The sequence below is a fragment of the Ornithorhynchus anatinus genome, chromosome 11 (genome assembly GCF_004115215.2).
Source record: "Ornithorhynchus anatinus isolate Pmale09 chromosome 11, mOrnAna1.pri.v4, whole genome shotgun sequence".
Classification (NCBI taxonomy): domain Eukaryota; kingdom Metazoa; phylum Chordata; class Mammalia; order Monotremata; family Ornithorhynchidae; genus Ornithorhynchus; species Ornithorhynchus anatinus.
In genome coordinates, this window is record NC_041738.1 from 1265231 (window position 1) to 1284744 (window position 19514).

A 19514-nucleotide genomic window follows, 5' to 3' on the forward strand; every position below is an offset into this window, starting at 1 on the left:
CTACACTGGGTTCTGATGCCGGCCTTTGGGCCGACCAGATGTGTAGAAGCGGCGTGGCTTAGAGGATACAGCCCTAGCCTGGGAGTCTAAAGGACCTGAATTCAAATCCTGCCTCCACCACGAGTCTGCTGTGCGACCTTGGGCAATTCCTAACCTCCTCACGGTCCCTCGTTCTCACCTGTCCCGCTGTCGACCCCTGACCCACGTCCTACCACTGACCTGGAACGCCCTCCCTCCTCACAGCCGCCAAACTAACTCTCTTCCCCTCTTCAAGGCCTTACTGAGAGCTCACCTCCTCCAGGAGGCCTTCCCTGACTGAGCCCTCCCTTTCCCTCTGCTCCTCCTTCCCTTCCCATTCCCCCTACTCCCTCCCTCTGTTCTACCCCCTTCCCCTCCCACAACACTTGTGTATATTTGTATATATTATTTATTACTCTATTTTATTAATGATGTATATGTCTATGATTCTATTTATTTTGATGGTACTGAAGCCTGTCTACTTGGGGTTTTTTGCTGTCTGTCTCCCCCTTTTAGATGGTGAGCCCGTTGTTGGGCAGGGATTGTCTCTATCTGTTGCCGAACCGTACACTCCAAGCACTTAGTACAGTGCTCCGCACACAGTGAACGCTCAATAAATACGATTGAATGGATGAATGACAGTGTCCAACTTACTAACCTTGCATCTACCCCAGCACTTAAAGTGCTTTGCACATAGTAAGTGCTTAATAAGTACCATAATAATAATAATACCAAATGCAATATTTGAAACAAAACACTCTGCCGGCCCTTCCTCGCTGTCGTCGGCACGGATTTATTGAGCGCCCACAGGGTGCGTAGCATTGAGCCGACATGTCTGTTTCAATCATTCAATCCGAGGCATTTGTTGAGCACTTAACTGTGTGCAGAACACCGTTCTGAGCACTTGGGAGAGTACGGTACAGCAGAGTTGTAGACACATTCCACGCTCACAAGGAGCTCACAGTCTAGACCGGGCGACGGACATTAAGATAAATGAGGGCTATATAATAATAATAATAATGTTGGTATTTGTTAAGCGCTTACTATGTGCAGCGCACTGTTCTAAGCGCTGGGGTAAACACAGGGGAATCAGGTCGTCCCACGTGGGGCTCACAGTCTTAATCCCCATCTTACAGATGAGGGAACTGAGGCACAGAGAAGTGAAGTGACTTGCCCACAGTCACACAGCTGACAAGTGGCAGAGCTGGGATTTGAACTCATGAGCCCTGACTCCAAAGCCCGTGCTCTTTCCACTGCGTCACGATGTTAAGTGTCACAGATAAATATAGGTGGTTCCCCTCCCAGGGGTCCCCGGCAGTTGCGTGGACACGGGGCGGAAGAGGCGTCGCACAGGTGGCCCCAACTCAGACTCCCGGCCCCTTACTGGCTCTCATTCAATCATTCAATGGCATTTATTGAGCATTTACTGTGTACAGAGCACTGTACTAAGCATTAGGGAGAGTACGATATAGCAATAAACAGGCTCACTGCCTGCCCACAACGAGCTCTCCCGCCAGCAGGACAAGGCACGCGTGGTCCCTGATTCAGGGTGGCCAAAGTCCGGGTCCGTCCCGGACGGCTCCCTGCTCCTACCCGGCTCATGGCCACTCCTGGGAGACACGATGAACGTTGCGATCTCCTAGGGGCGGGTGGGTGGGAGGGGCCCCTGGTGACCAAATTCCCCCAGGAAGCAGCTGTCCCCGGGGTTCACCTTTGGGGGCAGGGCCGGGGCCCCGGGGGCCTGGCTGGAGGCAGGAGGGAGCGGGAGTGTTGAGAAACTGCTGGCCCCCACCCGGGGCCCTGGCGTTAGGGAGGCCTCGGGGGCCCAGCTGGAGGAGGTACCATCCCTAACGCATCAGTCCAGGAACCCGGAGCTCAGAAGCAGGTGCCCTGCTCCTTGTCCGCTGGTTCTTTCCCCAGGGGCTCCATCCTCTCTGGCTCCATCTGAGTCTCCGTCCCTGACCGATCCTTCACGGACTCCATCCGGGGCTCCGTCCCCAGCGGCTCTGTCCCGTGCTCTGTTGCGGGGGGCCCAGCTGAGCCAGGCGGGTCGCCGGCCAGCTTGACATCGCCCTCGAAGCCGGTGTTGGAGAAGGAACCGCCGCAGAGGTCTTGGGGCCAGGGAGCGGCTCTGCTCGCCGCCGCTGCTTCCTCCCGCTCCCGCTCCTGCTGCAGCAGGGCCTGGTTGACACCGGGACCTGGAGGAGGCGGGGAGTCAGAGGGAAGCAGGTGAGCTCACTGGATGCCCCGCCCCAGCCGGGAAGGCGAGACCCTCCTGGTCGCCCCTTGCCCTTCGGGGTCCGAGGGTCCCCGAGGAGAATTGGGGGAGGGAGACATCGTGCTTGCTGCCTCCCCTCAAAACTGCTAGTGCCTCGAGAGCAGAGATCCCACCTTTTACTTCTTCTGACCCCCCCCAAGCGTCTAGGACGGTGCTCTGCTCTCAGAATAACGTTCCGCATCCAGTAGGTGTTCAATACAGTGCTTTGCACCCAGCAGGCACTCAGTACAGCACTCTGCACCCGATAGATACTCAGGACTACACTTGGCCCTGAGATGATGCTCGGTACCACGCTTGCACACAGAAGCCTCTCAGTACGGCACTCTGCACGGTAGGTGCTCAGGACAATGTTTTGCCCACCGAGGGGGCCCAGTACAGTGCTTGGCCCACAGAAGTCACCCGAGTCAGTGCTCCACCACAATAGACGCCCAGAATAAGCTACTATTGATGCCATTCTGGGAGGGAAAGAAGAAGGGAGGCAGAAGGGGTGAGGGTAGATTTTTGAGGCTGGACACCCCCGCTTGTCATTATCCTCGACTCCTCTCTCTCATTCAACCCACATATTCAATCTATCACTAAGTGCTGTCAATTCTACCTTCACTACATCGTCCAGATCTGCCTTTTCCTCTCCATCCAAACTGTTACCACGTTAACCCAATCACTTTATCCCATCCCGCCTTGATTATTGTATCAGCCTCCTTGCTGACCTCCCTGCCTCCTGTCTCTCCCCACGCCAGTCCATATTTCACTCTGCTGCCCAGATCATTTTTCTACAAAACCGTCCGGTCCGTGTCTCCCCACTCCTCAAGAACCTCTCGTGGTTGCCCACCCACCTCCATAACAAAGAGAAACTCCTCACCATCCGCTTTAAAGCACTCGATCACCTTGCCCTCTCCCTCCTACTACAACCCAGCCCGCACATGTCTCTCCTCTAACGCTAACCTCCTCCCTGTACCTCGATCTCATCTATCTCACCGCTGACCTCTCGCCCAAGTCCTGCCATGGCCTGGAATTCTCTCCCTCCTCAAATGCTCCAAACAGTGATTCTCCCCCACATCAAAGCCCTGTTGAAGGCAATCTCCTCCAAGAGGTCTTCCCTGACTGAGCCCTCCTTTCCTCTTCTCCCGCTCCTTTCTGCGTCACCCCGACTGGCTCCCTCTATGCATCCCCCCTCCCAGTTCCCCACTACTTATGTACATATCTGTAACTTATTTATTGATATTAATGTCTCTCTCCCCCTTTAGACTGTAAGCTCGTTGTAGGCAGGGAATGTGTCTGTTTATTGTCGTATTGAGCTCTCCCAAACGCTTAGTACAGTGCTCTGCACATGGTAAGCGCTCAATAAATGGAATGAATGAACATACAGGTTTCACCCCTTCCCCGTCAGGCAACACTGAACATCCCTCGCCCCCGCCCCTCTGGGTGCGGTACCCTATCGCCAGGCCTTCCATCAGACCTACACCGACCACGGGCCCGGGCTTACCCAAGTAGCTAAGGGCTACGGGGAGGAAGACCAGGCCGTGAAGCGTGCCCAGGATGGTGATGAGGAGGTTCAGCCGGAAGAAGAAGATCTGGATCAGCTGGGCGTTGGCAAAGGCCAGGACGATGATGCCCGGAAGGTTAGTCATGGCCACCCCGGCGAAGACCTGCGGATCACCGACGGTTAGGGTCACCGAGGGGCCACGGCCGGGCGCCCAGTGGGGTGTGCCCGGGAGGGATGGGGGAAGGCAGAGGCTGTGGCGGAGACCCAGCTGGTGAGGTGGGGGATGAGAAGGGCAGTGGCAGAGCCCGATCTAAAACAACAGGATCTGCTCTCTCAGTATGGAAAGAATCTTTGGGGCCAGACTGGGACAGTGCAAAAAAGGGAGAGAGAGGAGAGAGAGAGAGAAAGAGGTGGGGGGTGGTGCGGGGAGGGGGTCTTTGGTGCCATGAAGCGGGTGGGGGTGGTTGTCTTTGGGCCACATCGCAGCAGATGGAGCTAAGACCCAGGGCACCCCCAGGGTACCGTGTCCAGGGGTCTGGGCCTGGGGGGAATGGGACACCCATCTGGCGATGGGCAGAGTGTGGGAGGGAGAGGTAACATCAGAGCCAAGAGACCAGGGAGGGAAGCGGTGAGAGCACCAGACCCCGGGATGGCACACACCTCACTGCCCATGACGACGGTGGCTTCGGTGGCCCGCTCCAGCCGCGTGGGCCTGGTGCTGATGGCGAAGGAGCGGGTGATGTGGGACACGAACTCCACGGAGATGCCCACGGCCTGGGGCGGGGAGAACCGCGGGTGACCGAAGGGAAGGGACCAGGCAGGCAGACCGGCCCCGCCCACGGCACCCCGCCACCAGCCCCGGGAGGGGAGGGGACGGACTACCTACCGTGACCAGATTGATGAGGGACACGGCGTTGTAGCTGATGCCCCAGAGAGTCATGAACCCCAAGGTGTCCACGACGATCATGATGATGGAGACCAGGTTGAGGAGGCCGGAGCGCAGATCCATGCCCAGGAGGAAGCAGCAGACCAGGAAGGTGGGGGTGAGGCACAAGGCCACTATGAACAGCCCCTCGACCACGATGGTCAGGTACTGCTCGTAGAACACGTAGGTGATCCTGCCCGGCAATGGGGGGAGTCAGAGGCCGCTGCACAGGTCCCCGGGGGACCACCCTCCCCTCCCCACCTCTAGCCCTGACCCCAAATAATAACAATAGAACGTAAGCTCGCTGTGGGCAGAGAATGTTATACTGTAGTTTCCCAAGTGCTTAATACAGTGCTTTGCACACAGTAGGCACTCAATAAATACCACCGAATGAATGAATCATAATGATAGTAATGGTACTTGTTAAATGTGCCAAGCACTGTTCTAAGTGCTGAGGTAAATACAAGTTAATAATAAGAATAATAATGATATTTGTTAAGTATTGACTAGGTGCCAGGCACTGTACTAAGAGCTGGGGTGGATACAAGCGAATCAGGTTGGACACAGTCCCTGGCCCACATGGGGCTCACACTCTTCAATCCCCATTTTACTGGTGAGGTAACAGGCCCAGAGAAATGAAGTGACTTGCCCAAGGTCACAGAGCAGACACTTGGCAGAGCTGGAAGCGGAACCCACGTCCTTCTGACTCCCAGGTCCCTGCTGCCCCATCCTCTAGGCCACGCTGCTTCCTCTAAGCCTTACCCTAAGCCCTCCAAGCCTTACGTGTAAGGGAACACTTTGAAGTTGGGGTCGGTGCCGGGCACTTTACGCAGGGTGGCGGTGATGTTGTCCGCCAGCTTGCGGGCCACCCGCAGGGCCCCCGTGTACTCCTGCGAGTTCTTGAGTGGGGTGTGGTACGCCATGAACCTGGAGGCTGGGGGCGGGAGAGAGAGGGGCCGGAGACGGGCTGAATGTCAGCTCACTCCCGAGGCCGCTGCCGCAGCGGGCTGGCCGAGGAGAAGCCCGATGTCAGGCGGCCCCCTCGGCCCCATTAGTGGAGGATTCCCGAATCTCTCGACCTTCTTTCCGACACTTACCTAGGATCTCTCCCCCAGGGCCGATCTTCACAGAGCCGTCGTATGCCCCCAGGCCTCTGGAAAGAGAAGCAGGGGTGAGAGCGGAAACCCCGGCTCCCCGCTACAGCCCCCAGCCCCCGTTACAACCCCCAGCCCCAGCTCCCGACCCTCAGCCACAGCCCCCGGCCCGGCCCCCCCGGCCCGCCCCCGGCCCCGGCTGCCGGCCCCCAGCCCCCGGGCCCGGCTGCCAGCTCTCACCTTACCCTTTTGGACACTTGAGGTTGGGGTAGTCATTGAGAAACCAGGGCAGGTACTTGTTGAACTGTTCGGGGGTGGGGCGCAGCACTCCCAAGGTGGGTTTCATGCACTTCTTCATGGTGCAGCTCAGAGAGTCTGTGAGGGAGACGCCACCGAATCTGGCAGGGCTCCGCCCCGGGCGGCCCATCCCCCGGGGGCTCCCAAAGGTGACCAGGCCTCTCCTTCCCTCCCGGCTCACGGACCCACTAGGCAGGCTACAGCAGGACGGGCCTCTCTGCCCAGGTGCCGGTGGGCGGGCTCGTTGGCCCTGTGGGTGTGTGAGGATCCGGGGGTCCTCCCGGAGGTACCCAGAGACATAGCTCGGGCCCCACCCCCGCCCCCACCCTTGGCCAGCCGGGCCCGGCCCGCAGCACGCTCCCCCCGGGGCCTTGGGGTCCCGTCCCCCACAGGTGGGGCCACGGGATCCTGCCGGCCCGCCCCACCCCCCAGGCGTGGCCGGGACTTACTGACGGTGGAGGGGCAGAACTCGTCCTTGTTGGGGCCGAAGGAGTGGATGCGGCAGCATTCCGAGAGGGGGTTGAGCCAGTCGATGAAATCGTCCACCCAGGAGGAGGCCGGGATGGCCAGGTAGGACCTGCGCGGCGGACGGACCAGGGAGGTGAGGCGGACAGGCCGGGACCACCAGCCGGTGAGGGGACGGCCGGGGGTGGGGGCGAGGGGTGAGGGCGGGCCCACTCACAGATTGGAGACCTGCGTGGCGAACTGGATCTTCTGGGTAAGGGAGTTGTTTTGGCAGCCCGCGCTGGAACAGATGGCTTCCATGGCTTCCGTGCTGGAGAAGTTGAAGCCGGCCGTGGTGACGAAGTAGGTGGGAACCCCCACCTCGAAGTAGCGGTTCAGGTAGAGGAAGTAGTCCAGCAGGTATGAGTCCTGGGAGGGCGGCGGGGGTCACTCGGGCCGGATGCAGCGGAGCCGACACCCGCCAACGCAGAACCCACTCAGTGGCCCCGGCGTCCCGCTCCCTCCCCGTCATCTCCCCACCCAGGGACCCCCAACCCCCGAGGGACATCGGATGGAGAGCGGCCGAGGGGAACCGCCTTAGGGGAAGGCAGCCCGTGGAGGAGGGGAAGAGGAAAAGAAGAAAGGAAATATGAATTCAGCCCAGCCTCATCCCCCACAGCACTCCTGTTCATAGCCATATTTATTTGAATGTCTGTCTCCCCGTCTAGATTCTAAGTTCCTGTGGGCAGGGATCTGGTCTATCGACTCTATTGTATTCTCCCAAGCACTTAGGACAGTGCTCTGCACACAGTAAGCGCTCAATAAATTCCACTGATCGATTGATTGATTGAGTGCGTGGGAAGGCCGGAAGTAGCGGGTGGAGAACAGGACGTTAGAGGGGGAGGCAAGAAACAGGGAGAGAGAACAGCGAGTGAAAGAGGAAGGCAGGAAGCAGGAGGAAGAGAACAGGAAACCCAAGGATTGGGCAGACAGTGGAGAACAAGAAGACAGGTAGGGGAAACGGGAATTAGGGCCGAGCACTGAGAATCACCCGGGGCAGCGCCAGCTCCTGGTCCAGCCCGATGTTAATGAAGACCATGAAGAAGAGTCCCACGCAAAACAGGAGCAAGAAGAGCACCATCTGAGGGAGGCAGGGAGGGAGAGAGCCGGGAGGGAGTGACTGGGGGGTCCCCCTCCACCTCCCCCAAGCAGCCCTTCCCCTTTCATCCCCACAGCATCATTTTAACCCTCCCACAGCTCCTGGGGGGGAGGAAGAGGTCTCCTCTTCATCTTCCGCCATCCAGGGATCATGACCGGAGTGGCTGCTCACGGCCCTGCCAGGTGCTAGACTGGCAGACGCCCAAGACATCACATTCATTACGCCGAGCCCGCCGTGTGACATGATGATGTCATAGGTGCCAGAGTGCGGCGGGACGCCACAATTTTACACACACCCAGAGCGTTTCTCCGGGGGATCCCCTCACTCCCGCCCCCAACTTGCTCTACATCAGAGTGAAGTCCAGCACAGCGTCCGAGTGGAGGCAGAGGGAGCTCAGCACCCAAAATGATAAGCCGGTCATCGGAACGTCTGGCACATTAGCAGACCGGATGGGGGCTGGACAGGCAGAAGCCGGCCATGGCAACATCCAGTCCCCTATCAGACTGGACGGGATGACTGCCAAGGACTCCTACCAACCCTGAGAAGAAGAGTGGCCCAGTGACAAGCAGCATGCCCTACTGGATAGAGCCCAGGCCTGGGAGTCAGAAGGACCTGGGTTCTAATCCTGGCTCCGCCACTTGTCTCCTGTGTGACTGTAGGCAAGTCATTTCTCTTCTCTGCACCTCAGTTCCCTCATCTGTAAAACGGGGGTGAAGTCAGTGAGCCCCATTTGGGACAGGGACTGTGTCCAACTCGATTAGCTTCTATCTGCCCAGGGCTTAGGACAGTGCCAGGAACACAGTAAGTGCTTAACATATACTATTAAAAAAACACCCCCAAAACCTCAGGTCCGGGTACCAGCCTGGGGATGAAGCCAGGGAGCGGGCCGGACCGCCTCCTGGCCCAGACTCACCACGACCACCCGGGTGACGCGGTGCAGCAGGAACGGGACATAGAACCGACGAAAGAAGCGGAGCAGGAGCCCCTCGCCCCTCGGCCGGGCTGGAGCATCTGCCATCTGGACACAGCAGCATACGTCGAGGCGGGAAGCCTGGGGGCGAAAGCGGAGCAGGGGGAGCCGGAGTTTGTGTGTGGTGGGGGGTCCTCCAGAGGCCCCAGAGGCCCCACCCCCAGGGACCCCCTACCTCCTGGCGCCTGGCATCGAGAGAGAGCAGAGCCACGAAGGCGGTCATCTGCAGCAGGAAGTCAAAGATCACGGCCAGGCCGGCCGTCAGGGCGAAGGTTCGTACGGCAGGCATGCGGGTCATCGCGCCTGGGGCGGACGGGGAGGCCACTGTTAAGGGGGTGGCGGGGACAGCGCAGACCCCCTCCTCTTTTCTCCTCCCCCCGCCAACCCCCGGGGCCACTCTGCTTCCGAGCTGAGTCCTAAACGTTGGTGTCGGTTCGAGGTTTGGAGGTCGGACATGGCCCCGGTCCCACTCGGAGCTCATCATACATCCTATCCTCATTTTACAGATGAAGAACTGAGGCCTAGAGAGGTTAAGCGACTTGCCCGAGGACACACAGCAGAACTCAGATCTACTGAGCCAGTCACGGGCTCTTTTCACGAGTCCAGGTTGTCTTCCTTATATCAACGCACTCTCCCCTGCCAGAATCCCCAGTGGCACCCCCAGAGTAAGGGAAGGAAGGAAGGACAGAGAGGGAAGTCATTCAGTCAGTCGGTGGTATTTATTAAGTGCTTACTGTGTGCAGACCACTGTACTAAGAGCTTGGGAGAGTACAGTCTAACAGTATAGCAGACACATTTCCTGCCCGCAAAGAGGGAGGGAAAGAGGAAGGAGAGTGGGAGGGAGGGAGGAAGGGGAGGGAGAGGTCCTGCTCCCTCCTCCATCGGGTGCTGCATCTTCCTGGCCCCTGAGTCTCCCGCCTGAACTCTATCTGCCCCTTTGACCTGCCTCCCTGAACCTGTGGCTGAAGGGAATCTGGGTGCCCTTTCATGCATTCAATCATATTTATTGAGTGCTTACTGTATGCAGAGCACTGTACTAAGCGCTTGAGCACTGTTCTGCCCTGGAGATGGGGTAGGAGGGGGGAGTGACAGGGGAGAGGATTCTCACCCAGGAAGAAGCAGATGGTCTCGGAGAGGCTGCAGAGGAGCATGCTGGGAGCGACGCTCCCCAGGACCCGCCCAATGTGTTCCTCTCTCCGCTCGCCGGGGTGGCGTGGGATCCTCTGCAGTGCGACCGGGGAATGCATCGGTCCGGCCTCCCTTCCCCCGACCTCCCCAGCCCGCCCCACCAGCCTCCCCTGCCCGCCTCCCATCCCTCCGGCCCCCTCCAGGCCTTCACCTGGAACTCGAGGACCAAAATGAAGATGTTGTCGGCTCCCACCGCCAGCACCAGGAAGGGGACGACTTGGATGATCACGAGGGATGAAGGTATGCCCAGGTAGGAGTAGAAGCCCATGGAGGCCAGCACGGCCCCCAGCACCACCAGCACGCCGCCCAGCCCCAGCATCGCTTTGGAGTCCACCTGTGACCGGGCACCGCCCTGAGCCTCCGGGGAGCCACCTCCCGCTGGCCCCGGCCCCGAGTCCCTACGGAACTCCCAGTGCCCCTGCCGGCCCCGGCCCCAAGCCCCCGAGGAACCCTTCCCTCCAGCCTCGGCCCTGAACCCCTGGAGAGCCCCCTGGGATTCGCCCCACCAGCACGCGGCGCCAGTTGCTGTATTCCCCCAGCGCCAGGGTGATGTAGAGGAAGATGACAGCGTAGCTGATGGCAAAGATGGGCAGGTCCTCGGCTGTGGTACGGTTGATCTCATCCTCCAGGGACCGCTGGGGGCAGATGGTGGGGGTGAGGGAGGGTGAGCACGTGCTGAACAAAGCGGGGGGCTGGGACGGGGGGGTGGAGGGTGCGAGCATTTGCCAGGCAGGGGGAGAGAAAGCATGACCACGTGCTGAGCAGGGTGTGGGGAAGACAGGGCAGGGCGTATCCAGGAAGACAGGCCCCCGGCTGAGAGGTGAATAACCTCCAGCTGCCTGCCCACTTCCCCCCTCTCCCCGCCCCCCTTGCTCCCACTCCTCCCCGCCTCACCTCGGCCATGAAGGTGACACTGAGCTGGCCCTGGGTGCTTTGGCGGAAGTCCCGCAGCACCTCGAGGAAGCGGCTCTCCCAGAGCTGGGCCTGAGCCAGACGGGGATCGTCGGTCGGGAAGTTGTTCAGGGAGAAGGTTAGGATCAGGGCCTCGGCCTCGGAGAAGTCACGGCCTGTTGTGGGGGAATCCGCCAGGGGCACCTGAGCCGGGCCAGCCCTCTCTACGGCCCTTCACCCGGCCCCGGCCCCGGCCCCGGCCCCGATCCGGGAGCTCCAGACAGAGCAGGGGCCCCGGGCGGGGGGCGTGATGGGTGACGGGGAGGCCGGCGCTGACCCGCGGACCCTGAGACCTCGCCTGACCTCCCCTCCCTCCCCCAGGCCAGCCGAGACTCTCGTGCTCCCTCTCACCTTTGTACCCGCCCACTGCCAGGAAGGGGAAGACAGGCGCCCCATAGTCAGCCATACAGCTCAGCTCCAGGGCCGTACCATCTTTGAATGACAGAGGAGAGCTGGACAGGGTGGAGGGGAGGGGGGCGGTCAGCGAGGCCGAAGTGCGGTGGGACACCTCGGCGGGGTCAGGGGCCACCCGGTCCTCACCTCTGGGAACTCTCGACCCTCCACCTTCTCTCAGACCCGGGGAACCCGGGAGCCGGGAAAGAGGGGTGGACTTTAAGCTCCTTGTGGGTAGGGATAGCATCACCAACTCTTGTTCTACTTTCTCAGTGCTTAGTACATTGCTCTGGACACGTTAAATGCTCAATGAATACCACTGATCGATTGAGAGGTAATAATAATAATAATAATGTTGGTATTTGTTAAGCGCTTACTATGTGCCGAGCACTGTTCTAAGCGCTGGGGTAGATACAGGGTAATCAGGTTGTCCCACGTGAGGCTCACAGTTAATCCCCATTTTACAGATGAGGTAACTGAGGCACAGAGAAGTTAAGTGACTTGCCCACAGTCACACAGCTGACAAGTGGCAGAGCTGGGATTCGAACTCATGACCTCTGACTCCCAGGTAATGATCAAACCAGCTAGGGCAAACCAGTAGAAATTCTGGGGGCCCGCTCCCCTCAGGCCCTCAGCCCCACCTCGCCCTCCCTCTGTCCCCTACCAGCCCTTCTCAACCTCCTCAGCTTTCCCTAGCCTCCTCAGTCTCCCTAGTCCCCGTCAGCCCACCTGCAGAGACCTTCTAGTCCTACTCAGCTTCCTCTAGTCTCCTCAGTGGCCCTAGTCCTCCTCAGGTCCTCCACTCCCAGCTCTTCTCATCGTCCCCAGCTTCCTCTAGACTTCTCAGATTCCCCAGTCCCCCTCAGCCCACCCCCACAACCCCTCTTGTCCTCCTCAGCTTCCCCTAGCCTCAGCACCCCCAGTCCTCCTCAGACCCTCCACCCCCAGCTCTTCTCATCCTCCCTAGCTTCCCCTAGCCTCCTCAGCACCCCCAGTCCTTTTCAGTCTCCCGGTACTCTCTGTCCCACCCAGGCATCCTTGGATTCTTTTAGCTCCCCTCAGCCCCACGGTGCCCTCTCAGTCACCCCAACACCCCTCAGTCCCACTTCAATTCCCCCTCAGCCTGCCCTAGCCTGTTCGAGCCGCCCACAGGCCTTCATAGTCACCCCAGCCCCCATCAGATTCCCCTCATTCCCTCCAGCCCTCCTCATCCACCCAGCCTCCCATTCCCCAGCCCCTTCCAGCTTTCCAGCTTAGAGAAGCAGCGTGGCGCAGTGGAAAGAGCATGGGCTTTGGAGTCAGGGCTCATGAGTTCGAATCCCAGCTCTGCCACTTGTCAGCTGTGTGACTGTGGGCAAGTCACTTAACTTCTCTGTGCCTCAGTTCCCTCATCTGTAAAATGGGATTAAGACTGTGAGCCCCACGTGGGACAACCTGATTCCCCTGTGTTTACCCCAGCGCTTAGAACAGTGCTCTGCACATAGTAAGCGCTTAACAAATACCAACATTAATTCCCCATCCCTATCACCTCCCTTCAGCTCCCACCCCCAGACCTTCTCAGCCATCCCCTCAGCTCCCCCTGCCCCTCTCAGGCCCCCTCAGCTTCCCCCCAGCCCCTCACCTGCCCTCAGCCCCCCAGCACCTCTCAGTACTCTTCAGCTGCCCCCGAGCCTCCCACCTCCCTTCAGCCTCACCAGCCTCTCAGCCATTCCCTCAGTGCTCCCAGCTCCTCTCAGTCCCCTTAGTTAACTCCCAGCTCCCTCACCTCCCTTCAGCCCATCCGGCCCTTCTCTGTCCCCTCAGCTTCCCCCAGTCCTTCTCAGCCTTCCCCTCACCCCCCAGCCCTCTCAGTCCCCTCCGCACCCAGGCCCTCCCAATCCCCTCAGTTTCCCCCCAACCCCTTCACCCCCTTCAGCTCTTCTCAGCCCCCCATCCCTTCTCAGCTTCTCCCCAGCTCCCCTCACTTCCCTTCATCCCCCCAGCCCCTCTCAGGCATCCTCCCCTCCCCTCAGAACTCCCAGCCCCTCATCCTCTAGCCCTAGAGTGCTGAGAGTGCTGACTCTGTCCCCCGACCCGGCCAAAACCGGCCGCAGAGCAGGGTCCAGGGGAGAACACGGCATCAGAACGGAGGGCTTCAACCCGGGGTACCAGTCTCTCCGATCCCCCGAGTGCCTCGGGGGCGGCCCCGGCTCCGTCCCTGCGGTGAAGCTGCGAGCCGGGTTCCCTGGCGGGTCGAGGACTCCGGGGCACCGGCCAGAAGCCGTGGCAGAAACAGCTGCAGGTGAAGCCGAAGCGGAGAGAAGCTCTCCCTCCGGGACCGGGGCCGGGGACTGACCGTCTGCCCTGTTCTCCCGTGATCCCGGCCGGAAGCCGAGCCGGTGAGCGAGCACTGTTGTCGGCCGGCCGGCTGTCTGCCTGCCTCTCTCGGGAGCCCAGCCAGACATCGAGCTGGTGAACCAACACTGCTGATCAGCTCCCCGCTTCCTACCTCACCTCAGTGATCTCCTCCTCCATCCCAGCCCACATACTTCTTTCCTCTATTGCCAACCTACTCACTGCACCTTGATGTCATCTATCGCACCCCCGACCTCTCGCTCTTGTCCTGCCTCTGGCCTGGAATACCCTCCCCCGAGTTCCTTGTGGACAGGGATCACGTCCACTAACTCTCCAGGAGTGTGCTCTCCCAAGTGCTTAGTACAGTGCTCTGCACCTGGCAAGCACTCAGTTAAAAAAACTACTGCCTGGGTGATTGGTTGAGCGATTGCCAGCCTCCTGCCTCCCAGGAGCCCCTTCTGAAGCTGGACCGTGGTCCTGGGAGTAGGAGCTTTAGGATCCTGGGGGCCAGTAGCTGGGGCTGAAGAGGGGGGGTCTCCCGAGAGGGGAGGCAGGGGGAACAGTCACCCACAGTGGCCAGCAGCCCTGGTGGCAGGAGGCCTTTGCCCTCGTCCTGTCCTGTCCTGTCCCGGCCCGGTCCCCCACCCCCTCCCCTCGGCCGTCCCTCCGCGCTCCGCCACGGGGTCCCCCACCGGCCCCCGTCCGGTCCAGGCCGGCCCCGGGGCCCTCACTTGGCGCAGTAGAGGAAGTGGTCCCGCCAGTCCACCTGGGCTGTCTGGCCCGCCAGCGTCTGGTTGGCTGTGAGCAGGAAGCTCGTGCGGTTGCTTTGGAAGTACTGCAGGAGGCTGTTGATGGCACAGTCGGTGAGGCTGGCATTGCGCGGGTTCAGCGGGGCATAGCAGAAGTCCCGGAGGGAGACGTTCCTCCCGTCTGGCTCGGACCAGACCTGCAGGTTCCGCAGCCGCTCCTGGAGATCCAGCAGTTGGAGCAGCACATCCGGGGCCAGCAGGCCGCTGAAGTTCTTGGGGCCCAGAAGCAGGGAGTCGTAGCGGTAGCTGGCCCGGCCCGGGGCCGTCAGGATGACCTGGTTGGTGCGGAAGAAGGGCCCAAAGTGCCGGTCGTGGAAGGCCTTCTCCTGGCGGGCCTGGCTGTCGGGGGCCGACCACAGCTCCACGGGGTCCGTGGTCAACTCCAGGTAGGCCAGGCCCCCGGCCAGGGCCACCACGGCCACGGCCGCCAGCCCCAACACGGTCAGGGGCCAGGCCGCGGCCCAGGTGCCCCAGCGCTGGAAGAGGCGGCCCAGGGCAGTGTGGGTGGACAGGCTTAGCCGGTCCGTGCAGGAGACCTCGGGCTGGCCGGCCTGCTTGGCCTTAGTTCTGCGGTAGCAGCGGAAGACGGCCGTGGCCGCGCCGCAGATCAGCGCGGCCGCCAGCAGGAGGGCCAGGATCAGCAGGATGCCCAGGCGGAAGCCGGAGTTCTCGGGGTCCAGGCTGGGGAGGACCGGACAGGCGGTGGCGCAGTCCTGGCACGAGCAGGCCTCCATGGTGTCGCCATAGGAGAGGTGGCACTGCCAGAGGTCGGTGTCCAGTGGCTGTAACCCTGCCCCAGGCGCCTGGCCGGGGTCCAGGAGGTGGAAGTCGACCTGCAGCGGGGCCAGCCCGTTGCTGGGGTTGCCCTGGAAGTCGAGCCAGCGCTGGGCATTGCAGAGTTCAGCGCCGTAGACGCCGCACATGGCTCCCACGGCCAGGCCGCCGGTGGCCGGGATGCGGACCTCGCTGCACGAGGAGTAGGCTTCCTCTGCGTAGCGGCGGGTGTAGAAGCTCTGGTAGGCCAGCACGGCAGAGCTGTCCGTGTGCACCCGGGTCACGTTGATGAACAGGCTCTGGTTGGGGCTGCACGTGTTCTGGCAGTGCAGGCTGGCGAAGTTCTCGGCGCAGGCCGGGCAGCGGGTCAGGATCACCTTGGACAGGGCTATGCTCCTCTTGAGCGAGCGGAGCTGCTTGAGCGAGCAGCAGGCAAAAGTGGCCCCGGGCCCTTGGTCCAGGCGCGGACAGACCTCCTGCAGCAGCTGCAGGTGTTCGCCTTCCAGGGCGCGGGCTGGGCTGTTGTTCAGGCAAGGGACAATAGGTGGGATCAGGCTGCTGCTTATCTCGGGGTTGCGGCCGCATTCCTCGTAGAAGGAGCAGTAGCCGGCCCGGTGGATCGGGGTGAAGGTGGCCGGGGCCTGCAGATGGGGAGATGCCATCAGAAGTGCGAGGCCGTGAGGCCAGGAGGGCACGGAGAGAGGAAGGGAGGGAAGGACACCACCGCCGCGTAGGCCGCCGTGGGGACCGGAGCTGAACCTTCCCCGTCCCTCCTGTCTCCTCCAGTAGAGGTCTGACCTCCACGCCCTGCCCACCACCCTCCGGACTGCCCTCCCCCCCACCCCCCTGCCTGGTGGGCTCTGACACCTGGACCACCCCTCCCTCATTCCCTCTACACCTGGAAACCTTCCAGCACCTGGAAGCCCTACATCACCCGGAGGCCCAACATCTGGGACTTCTCCACTACCTGGAGCCACTCCAACACCTGGAACATCTAGCCACCTGGAGCTCCAACACTTCTCCACTACCTGGAGCCATTCCAACACCTGGAACATCTAGCCACCTGGAGCTCCAACACTTCGAATCCCCGATACCTGGAGTCCCTCCTTCTCCTGGAACCCCTCCAATGCCTGGAATCCTTCCAAAACCTGAAACCCCAACACCTAGACACCCTCCAACCCTTGAAACTCTCAATACCTGACATCCTTCCAACATTTGGAGCCCCAAATCTGAGACACCACCCGCCAACTCTAGCCCCTGGGACTCGGAGTCCCAAAGACCCACACAACCCATTGTCCGGCCCCCAGTCGCTCTCCCCACGTCATCCCCCAGGGACCCTAGTGTCCCACCCCCTGACCCCCAGCCTTCCTCTCGAGGAACCCTAACCCTGAGCCACAGTGGGCGGGTGGTGGGGTGGGAGAGGGAAAGCTCACCCCATGGAAGAGGGAGGCCAGGAGCAGCAGAGCCCCCAGGCCGGCCCCCATCATGCCCGCAGCTCCCCGGGGCGTCTCTAGGTGCAGAAAGCTGGGGAGAGGTAGGTGGTATGTGGGCAAGGGGAGCGGATGCTATGTCATGGCAGGGGAGGGGCAAATCGGGCCCCGGTCCCTGGTCTGACCCGGTCCGGGGCCAATGAGAAGAGGTGCTGGTGGATCATTAACGGCAAAGGAACCTCTTGAGTCACCGGGACATCCCGCCCCCGCGGGTGCCAGCTCCCCAGAGCTGCTCCCTGGCCCGGGGAGGGGGGGCCTCGGGGAAGGCCCCCGCGGGGAAGCCCCAAGCACCTACAGGAGGCAGAGGATCTGTTGACTTTGACTGCTCTGGGGACCACCCCCGGACCGACAGCATAGGGACTGGGAGACCAGAGCTAACGTGTGAGATGTATGTGTGTCCGTGTGAGTCCGTGTGCGCCCATGTGTTGGGGTTGGAGGGGAGGGGTTGGAGTCCAACCTGCTCCAGTCCCATGTTTCCATGTTGCCTTAGTTTCCCCATTTGGTTTTACCCACAAGCCCTGGGGTCCTGAAATCAGGTGAGTCGTCTTGTAGGTTCCTGGAGCTCGTTCACACGCAACTGTGTGCAAACCCCGCCCCCCAGCATTGCGACTGATAACGGCCTCGCTATCTGTCTGAGGCAGGGCCCAGGCCTGAAGTGTGTGCAAGCTGATGATCCGGTCGGGCTGGTGGCGAGAGAGGGGGTGAAGGCCTCCTTATGCCCCCTGCCCCTGCCCCACTCCCAACCTGAGGAGACTCGCTCCTGCCCCAGCACCGGCCCCACTCTGCCAAGGCTCGCTCCTGCTCTGTCCCTGTCCCACCTGCCCTGCCCCGAATCTCCCTCCTGCCCTGGCCCCCACCAGAGGCTCATCCTCTACCCTCTAGACTGTGAGCCAGTGGTGGCCAGGGATTGACTCTCTTTCCAAAGGCTTAGTACAGTGCTCTGTACACAGTAAGTGCTCAATAAATATGATTGAAATATCCTTCCTCCAAGCGGAAGATGGCTCCTGCCCGGCCCTCACTGGAGGCTTGCTCCTGCCCTGCCCCCTGGTCCTGCCCTGCTTCCCGCTGCCTCCACCTGCCAAGTGCCCTCCTCTCTCAGCTCTCGCTCTCCCTATCAGCTCAGAGGGACCCTGACCTTGGCATTCAGCTGGGCGGGCTGATAATGGGTCCCTGTGGGCGTCGAGAAAATTCACACGCACAGAGAGTCCCGGCCAGCTCCCGCCCGGAGCTACCTGTGATTCAACCCCCCGGGCTGGGCCGGGCAGGGCCGGGCAGGGCGGGACAGGGCCGGGCAGGGCCACCGAAGACTGCTGCCGTCGCTGTCCCACCAGAGTTCTAGGTTCCGGCTTGGTTGTTCTCCCGCTGCCCTGGGTCCCTTTGCCCAGGGCCAGGTTGCCCTGCCCACTGGTTCGCCTGGCCTTTTATTCCGGTCAAATGTTCCCAAGCACCAAACCAGCACTCTGCACACAGTGATGATGATGGTTATTCAGCACTCACTATGTGCCAAGCACTGGGGCAGATACAAGACAACCAGATCAGACAAAGTCTCTGGGCTACGTAGGGCTCACAGTCTAAGGAGGAGGGAGAACGGGAACTGAATTCCCATTTAACAGACGAGGAAACGAAGGCACGGAAAAGTTAAGTGACTTGCCCAGGGGCACATAGGCAGGCAGCATGACCTAGTGGAAAGAGCATGAGCCTCGGAGTCAGAGGACCTGGGTTCAAATCCCAGCTCTGCCACTTGCCTGCTGTGTGACTTTGGGTAAGTCACTTCACTTCTCTATGCCTCCGTTCCCTCATCTGAAAAATGGGGATCCATTATCTGTTCTCCCTCCCACTTGGACTGTGAGCCCCATGTGTGACCTGATTATCGTGCATCTACCCCAATGCTTAACACGTAATAGGGGCTTAACAAAGATTACTACTCTTATTACCATCATTATTATGTGGCAGAGCCAGGATCAGAACTCAGAGCTCTTGACGCCCAGTCCTGTGATCTTCGCGTTAGGTCGCGCTGCCTCTCTCAGGCCACAGTAGGTGCCCAGCACAGTGCTCTGCTCACAGTATTCAGTCATTCAATCTTATTTACTGAGCGCTTTCTGTGTGCAGAGCACTGTATAAAGTACCTGGGAGAATATAAAACAATAAACAGACACATTCCCTGCCCACAAGGAGCTTAGAGTCTAGACAGGGGCGGGGGGGGGTGTGTGTGTGTGACAGACATGAATATAAAAAATGACAGACATGGACATGAAGTGCTGTGGGGCCGAGAGCGGGGGAAGAGCAAAGGGAGCAAGTCGGGGTGATGCAGAAGGGAGTGGGAGAAGAGGAAAAGGGGGCTTAGTCAGGGAAGGCCTCTTGGAGGAGATGGGCCTTCAGTAAGGCTTTGAAGGGTGGGGAGAGTCGTTGCCTATCAGATTTGAGGAGAGAGGGTGTTCCAGGCCAGAGGCAGGACTTGGGGGAGAGGTCTACAGCGAGATAGATGAGATGGAGGCACAATGAGAAGGCTACCATTAGCCGAGCCAAGACTGTGGGCTGGGTTGTAGTAGGACAGTAGCGAGGTGAAGTAGGAGGAGGCAAGGTGATTGAGTGCTTTTAAAGCCGATGGTGAGGGGTTTTTGTTTGATGCCTAGGTAGGTGGTCAACCACTGGAGTTTTGCGAGGAGCGGGGAAACACGGCTTGCGCTCTGCCTATAGTAGACACCCCGTCCAGTGTTCTGCCTACAGTAGGCACCCAGTTGAGCGCTCTGCCCACAGTAGACACTCAGTCCAGCACTCTACCCAGGAGAGGTACCCAGCACAGCACCCCGCACATAGTTAGGGACCAGTACGGTACAAGCGGAGGGGATAACGATAACGACGGGACATCGGCCTCTGCCTTCACTGTGTGTCTGCTCCCTTAACGTC

The 19514-nt window shown here is 60.5% G+C and overlaps 1 protein-coding gene across 1 annotated transcript; it reads right to left on the reverse strand.

The window, feature by feature from the left end:
* Positions 1 to 1285: 1285 nt before the first annotated feature.
* NPC1L1 (NPC1 like intracellular cholesterol transporter 1) lies at positions 1286 to 16604 on the reverse strand. Its single transcript, XM_029074606.1, has 19 exons — positions 16551 to 16604; positions 14266 to 15758; positions 11159 to 11259; positions 10751 to 10923; positions 10363 to 10491; positions 10008 to 10190; positions 9777 to 9891; positions 8844 to 8971; positions 8612 to 8749; positions 7591 to 7680; positions 6778 to 6968; positions 6545 to 6672; positions 6044 to 6173; positions 5802 to 5857; positions 5488 to 5638; positions 4666 to 4897; positions 4440 to 4553; positions 3780 to 3942; positions 1286 to 2216 (listed from the first exon to the last, which is right to left on the reverse strand). The coding sequence occupies exons 1-19, from the start codon at positions 16602 to 16604 to the stop codon at positions 1894 to 1896; spliced, it is 4092 nt and encodes a 1363-aa protein (XP_028930439.1). The 3' UTR covers positions 1286 to 1893.
* Between the last annotated feature and the right edge of the window lie 2910 nt (positions 16605 to 19514).

Bases quoted from the DNA above. Each gene is read 5' to 3' on its own strand.
- NPC1L1 (XM_029074606.1), bottom strand. From the start codon at position 16,604: ATGATGGGGGCCGGCCTGGGGGCTCTGCTGCTCCTGGCCTCCCTCTTC. The intron at 9,892-10,007 runs GTGAAGGCCTGG...GTCGCACTGCAG, and splicing joins TTTTGGTCCTCGAGTTCCAG to AGGATCCCACGCCACCCCGG. The intron at 4,898-5,487 runs GTAAGGCTTGGA...ATTGCCGGGCAG, and splicing joins TTCAAAGTGTTCCCTTACAC to GATCACCTACGTGTTCTACG.